At 32.7% G+C, this 6,718-nt stretch overlaps 1 protein-coding gene across 1 annotated transcript; it reads left to right on the forward strand.

The window, feature by feature from the left end:
- Positions 1-1,501: 1,501 nt before the first annotated feature.
- LOC118737714 (KH domain-containing, RNA-binding, signal transduction-associated protein 2-like) lies at positions 1,502-4,383 on the forward strand. Its single transcript, XM_036468422.1, has 6 exons — positions 1,502-1,739; positions 1,816-1,937; positions 2,122-2,465; positions 2,538-2,630; positions 2,947-3,026; positions 3,980-4,383. The coding sequence occupies exons 1-6, from the start codon at positions 1,580-1,582 to the stop codon at positions 4,120-4,122; spliced, it is 942 nt and encodes a 313-aa protein (XP_036324315.1). The 5' UTR covers positions 1,502-1,579; the 3' UTR covers positions 4,123-4,383.
- Positions 4,384-6,718: the final 2,335 nt, after the last annotated feature.

Raw genomic sequence — 6,718 nt, forward strand, 5'->3', positions numbered from 1 at the left:
CATTTCTTACATTCTCTGATTACAGTTTTGCTACACAATAACAAAACCAAAATGCTTTTCCCTCATTTTATTTTCATTAGCAACCTCTTACTTTCATTCTTATTTTACTATTGCCAGCCAATTAACAATAAATCCGAAATGGCGTAATAAAGATGATAAAATATGACTTCCACTTCGATAAATAATCGAAAAAAACTAGGGAAGACACCGATTAGAATAAGTGGAACTTGAGTTTTCCAGAAGTTTTCAGCGAAAACTGGTTTTCGTTTGACAGATTTTACATGGACGAAAACACAAGTTTTAAGTCGAAAACCAGTTTTAGCAACGAAAACATGTTTTCGATGTCGGTCAGAACATGGTATAAACATTTAAAATAAAAAATCAACAAAAAAACTAGTTTTTTACAAACGAAATATTTAAATTTGAGTTTGGAGTAACAGTTCCTTCTAGGCACAGATTTTTTGTCCCGATGCATCAGTTCGAAAATCATGTATTTTTTTCCTTGCATCCCTAACCGGCCGTCTCCATAGGATAAAATTTATTGCTGTCCAGCTGTCATTTTGGTCGCTAGATATAAATTATATCAGTGGCAATATTTGTGTGGGCTGTTTATATCTTCATATAAGCATAAATCCAATTACATAATAACAAATATTTTAAAAGAAAACACTTCAATATTTGCTTCTATATTAAAATATCAATAATGTTGTCGCCACGAAATTTTCGTGCAAATGAAAATGTAGCTGTCAAACTACCAAATTGCCGGCAATAGATGGCAAGATATAAGCTCTGATATATATTGCTCTTGAAGAGCAATGAGCGGTCACCATTGGCAAATTATATTCTGACATATGTATCAAGATATAAACTTTATCCTGTGGAGACGGGCAGTGAGACAAATGGAGTGCCACACACAGTGATGGCAAATTTAGTCAGAAAGAAGAAAATTGATGAGTTGATTTTTTTGGAAATAAAGCGAAGCGCACATTAGCGCGATTCCATCGTTGCGAATACGTTGCGAATTCGGCTGTTAACTTCGAATCCGCAAACGTGCGCACACTTGAGCGATTTTTTCGCGTCGGTTTCCGATGTACAATTCACTCAATTTTCCCTTTATTTCGTGTATTTTCGCACTCGGCGTGCCCAAATCGTACAAAATACTATTATTACGAACGTTTTTATTAGTTTATGTACATTACACGTTTTTTTTTCTTTGCCTTTATTGCTGTGACACCTTTCTTCTTCTTCTTTGACGCCTTCAAAACGCTGCAAGCCGCGTTTCGAACGCGTCAATAGAGAGGAACATTGAATGTTCGAAAAATTCGCAGCGACGGAATCGTGCAAGTGTGCGCTAGCGCATTAAAATGTATGGGTAGCATTGTTGTAATTTTTGGGCTTGCGGATTCGCAACGACAGAATCGCGCCAATGTGCGCTTCGCTTAAAGATGAAATTCGATTTTTTCTAGAAAAATTCGATTAAAATTCGAATAACGAAGCTTCGAATATCGAATTTACCCATACCTAATTTGCGGACGGCATTTTGTTTCTATACCAAGAAAATTTTACTCTCATCGGAAAAATGTCTGAACATTCTGAAGAAGCTAATCATATTCAAAAGGAGGGTGAATTCGATGGACCGCGAATTAATCATTTCGCTCAAAAGTTTCTAGATGAATTAAAGGAGGAACGTGAAAGGCTGAGCAGTGAATTCCCACTATGCGCTATACTAATAGAAGAAGGTAGCCATTTGTCTTAATATGTACATATGTATAAGTATGTACATGCAATAAAAACTTGAATAAAAAATCTTTGCAGCTATTGAACGTATCTGCAGCACTGGACGTGTACCCGGGCGCGATTATTATGCCGATGTTTACAAGCAGAAACCCATGAAACTCGTTCAGAAAGTGTTTGTTCCAGTAAAGCAATATCCTAAGGTGAGGTTTTTAACATATTTGGGCGAAAGTATAAGGAATTTCGTCATGAAACTTCGTGGTGATGTTGGGGGAGGCAACTTACCACGTGTATTTTGTTCGCAATGTTCCCCCTGCGTATATAGTACTTTTAATATACATATATCTATTAAAATTTTCCCATTTTTTGGGTAATTCCAAATTATAGTTCAACTTTTCGGGCAAAATATTAGGACCTAAGGGAAATTCACTTCGTCGTTTACAAGATGAGACTCGATGCCGAATTTTAATTAAAGGTCGGGGTTCTATACGTAACCACGTCAAAGAGGATGAAATGCGTAAATCTGGCGATCCTCGTCACTCCCATTTAAAGAAGGATTTATTTGTTGAGATAAGTACCGTTGCAACACCTGCAGAGTCTTATGCACGTGTTGCTTATGCTTTGGCTGAAATAAGAAAATATCTTATTCCTGACAAGAACGACGACGTTGCTCAGGAACAATTGCGAGAACTGATGGAAATCGATCCGAAGTCTGCCAAACAATTTTATAAGTAAAATAACATTTTGGTCTTTTAATTTAAGTACATATTAATAAAAAATATATGTTTTATGTATCATTTCAGATCCGTATATGACCAGAATATAGCAGCCAATGAGCCATCCAAGTATTTGAACTTTGCCAAACAATATGCATACCAAATGGAAGAACCATCTAAGTAAGTAGAATACAATTTTCAGTCCATGTCTTTTATTTATCGTGTTCAATAAGCAAATTTGTAAGTGCTATGTAAGTATGTATAGATATTATATATGTGTATAGATATTTGCTAATTTTTCGGGATACATTCTCAATCGTATAAATTTTGTTATGATTTTATAACATGAGAAACATTTGGTATCGATTGTTTTACGGAAGTCTGAGACTTTTATCTTTTCAAGTTTTAAAACGTGCCTTCGAAAATATACCTTATATTATTTATTGCTACGGTACCTATATCTTTAATTTTAATAATTCTCTTAACGCAACTATAGTGATGAAGAGTCCGAAGAGGAGGTGCATGAAGCTCGCATACCTAAGCGCACAATCGTACCAGCTTATGAACGCACCAAAGGTAAGCTATTATTAACATTATCATTTGGTATATACAGTATTGGCCAATACAATAGCACCCCCATTTCAAAGTGATATTGTTTGCCACTCATGTTTATTTATTTATTTTTAAGAATTTTCAATTAAAATACAGTTCATTCTCTCACAAAACTCACATAAACTCAAGTTTACAACTTTTTAAAAGACCGCAAAAAAGTGCAACAAATTTTCACCCAAATTTCAAACTTTTTTCTCAGAAGCGGTAGAATTTTTTTGAATACACAGTTTTAGAGCCCATTCAATTTTAGTCTAATAATGTGCAAGTTTCGAGTGGCTAAAAATTATCGTTGATTTTTTAGAATTTTTTTTCGCTGAGAATGTTGCGGGTTTCTGCCATATAAAAATAAATTGTGTTTAGTCGTTATATGGAAGCAAATGAGACAAAAAAAATTCTAAAAAATCAACGGTAATCTTTAGCGACTTGAAACTTCCACATTATTGGACAAAATTTAATGCGTTATAAAACTGTGTACTCAAAAAAAGTCTAGAGCTTCTGAGAAAAAAGTTTGAAATTTAAGGGAAAGTTTGTTGCACTTTTTTGCGGTCTTTTAAAAAGTTTAAAACATTGGCTTATATGGGTTTTGTTAGAGAATGAACTGTATTTTAATTGAAAATTCTTAAAAACAAATAATTAAACATAAGTGGCAAACAATATCGCTTTGAAAGGGGGGGTGCTATAGATATGTCCAATACTGTACATACATATATGTATATGTACGTCATTTCATTATGAGATACTTTTATAAATTCATATAAAGAAAGATGCATTTAAAAAAATAATAATCAAATTAATTTTTAAATGAAGTCATACAAAAAAATACATTAAAAAAATATACATTTCAATATACAACTAAATAAAATGAAATGAACATAAAAGCTATTAAAATAAATTATTAAACTAAAAAAATATTTTAGCCAAAATTGTTCCATCAACTTTGCCCTATAAACGTCCACCTACTGTCGCTATATACGGAACTCAAATGAAACGTTTTCGGGAAGCTCCGGTTAGACCAACAATTAAACCAGTTGTCCATGGAATATTAAAGAAATACAAATGAACAAGTTGACTACATTTAAATAAATTACATTCAAATAAATATGCAGCATAAGAATACTAAGTATAACCCACATGTAACCCAACACGTAATTAAACCAAGCATATAAATTAAAAACAATATGCAACGCAAATGGGTATAGCCCGTGCAGTAGAAGCACTTAATTTCACACCCCTTAAAAATATAGAGGTATTTACTTATATACAAACAAATGATTGTTTAATGGTCTAACAAGTAATAAATAAAATGTCAAATAAATTTAAATTGAATCTACTTTACTGTACACCGAAAACTATTTAACAAAAACCTATACAGTGTTGCCAGAGAAAAATTTCGTTTGGGGCTTAAACGGGTGAAAAAAAGAGCTAAAAAGAGCTAAATAATACTAATAGTAGCTAAAATGAAGAGCTACATATTTTTGTTAAGGTTGAGCATTTATTGACGTAAGGTTGTTTCTAACATTTTCGGCAATTTTAATAAAAACAACGAATTTTATAAGTTTTAAGTGCTGGGAAAATCTTTTAAACCCAAAACAAGGTGCATATATTTCGAATTCGTTGCTATGGCACTCAGGGTACGAAAATAAACTATATTGTACGTTACTATTTCGTTTCGTTTATTCAACAGTTCGATACAATACGAAAACAAAACGCATGAGTTCACTTTGGCGATAGTACACTACAGTAGTTTAGTAGTTACAGACGAAACAACAAACGAAATGAATCGTGCAGAGAAAAATATATGTATGCAGAGAAAAATATATGTACCTTACAAACTATTAAAGTCTGTAATTTCCAATATTTGAATTGAATAATTTTTTCGCAAAAATTTTCTGGAAAGTTTTACTTCCTTCCAGCTCCCCTTAAAGGTAAAATTAGTAAGGTAAAACAAAATCCGCGGCATCAGAAAAAGGATTTTCCTTAAATTAATTTTTGAATTCTTCAACCTAGTTCCAAGAGTTTTAAGTTTAAGTTTTGGCTTATATATACCAAATACAACTAAAACTTTCTGGAGCTAAAAAAATGCTACATAAATTTGAAAAGAGCTAAAAAAGAGCTAAGAGCTAAAACCCGATTTTCAGAGCTAAACAGAAAAATAAAGAGCTAAATCTAGCTCCAAAAGCACCAAAATGGCAACACTGAACCTATACCTCAAATGAAATCGTAATTAGCCGTTGGAAAATTTAACACGCAGATAATCTATAACTATTTGAAATAAATGAAATAAACTGCAGTTTATGTCAAACTTACATCTCGATTTCGTTTAGCCCACTTATTTTACTTTATGTCCGCTGCATACATATGTGACTTATTTTTTACTAATAAGGAAAAAAATACACTAAACATATCGCTACCTTAAAGTGAAAAGATTTTTGCAAGACAACATTTTGCATTTTTAAAGTAAGGTAAAACTCCATACGAATTAGATGGTTTCGATAATTAAAAGAAAAGAAAGAAATAAAAAAACATTTTTAATTTCTCTTCCTATATCATAATTTATTTATTCAATTAAACACCAATCGGCTTTACACATAACAAAGTAAAAAGTAAGATTTTTAACAAATTTAAAAACATAAATAGTTAACAATAATTATCATTTGCAAAAATGATAAGATGTCGAATGAATATATATGTATAAATCAAAGAACTGATTTTAGAACACGTATGAGCCCCGCGTGAGAACCTCTAAAGAAATTAACACTACTTGGTGCATGTCGGTTGACTAAGCTTGCTCCGGTTAGATTGCCAAACGTCTAGTAGTCGTCTCGACCGAAGATCAGCTCTGGAGCCGATGAACCTGAACTGTTCCAGTATTTCTGGGGAATCTATCAACCCACTTACGACCTTATAAAAAAAGGATAGATCCGCTATTTGCCTCCTGCTGTATTAAGTCTTGATATTGTACCTGTGGTATATATCACTCGTGTTCACACAGCTTCCGTCTTGGGAGTGATACAGCGGGCACTTGCAAAACTTACGTTGAACTTTTTCGACGTTGTTTATTTGGATCTCAGTAAATGGGACCCAGACAATGGAGCAATATTCAAGTATCGGCTGCACGAAGATAGAAAATAGTCTGAGGAGTGTTCTGTGGTTCCTGAACTCTTTTCCACTTCTACATATGAATCCAAGCGCACGATATGCTCGTGAAGAAATGTGATTTAATGTAGAAATAGTGGACTTGTAAACTTTTCACTCTTAAGTTAGAAATATGTATGTGTATACAGTTTTTCCGTTGTTATTGAATAAAAAGAACATAAAAAGTATCATCCATAAATTCGGCTCCTGTTTCGTAGTAGAAGTCTAGATGTGAAGTGATGCCACATATGTATATTTTCGCCACAGGTATTTCTTTATTTTAGAAACAATAATTTTTATTTCATCATATAGTAAGTACATATGTGCGTAATAAGCGTTTTTTTTTTCTTTTACAAATAAACTACCCAGACATTTTAATAAGATTGTTTTATTTGTTAAAAAAAAAATATATGTGTTCAAATTGCTTTATCAAATCACATAAATTATGTAAAACAAGTAAGAAAGTCGGTAAGTTCGGGCGGAGCCGAACATAAAATACCCGGCGCAAGTTTTAAATATAT

This window comes from Rhagoletis pomonella, unplaced genomic scaffold (assembly GCF_013731165.1).
Source record: "Rhagoletis pomonella isolate Grant_MI unplaced genomic scaffold, Rhpom_1.0 Rhpom_scaffold_00001, whole genome shotgun sequence".
Taxonomy (NCBI): Eukaryota; Metazoa; Arthropoda; class Insecta; order Diptera; family Tephritidae; genus Rhagoletis; species Rhagoletis pomonella.

What these genes read in the sequence shown, in the direction of transcription:
- LOC118737714 (XM_036468422.1), top strand. Translation starts at nt 1,580, where the DNA reads ATGTCTGAACATTCTGAAGAAGCTAATCATATTCAAAAGGAGGGTGAA. An exon ending in CAGTAAAGCAATATCCTAAG is followed by an intron (nt 1,938 to 2,121) that starts GTGAGGTTTTTA and finishes TCCAAATTATAG; the next exon opens with TTCAACTTTTCGGGCAAAAT. An exon ending in TCTGCCAAACAATTTTATAA is followed by an intron (nt 2,466 to 2,537) that starts GTAAAATAACAT and finishes GTATCATTTCAG; the next exon opens with ATCCGTATATGACCAGAATA.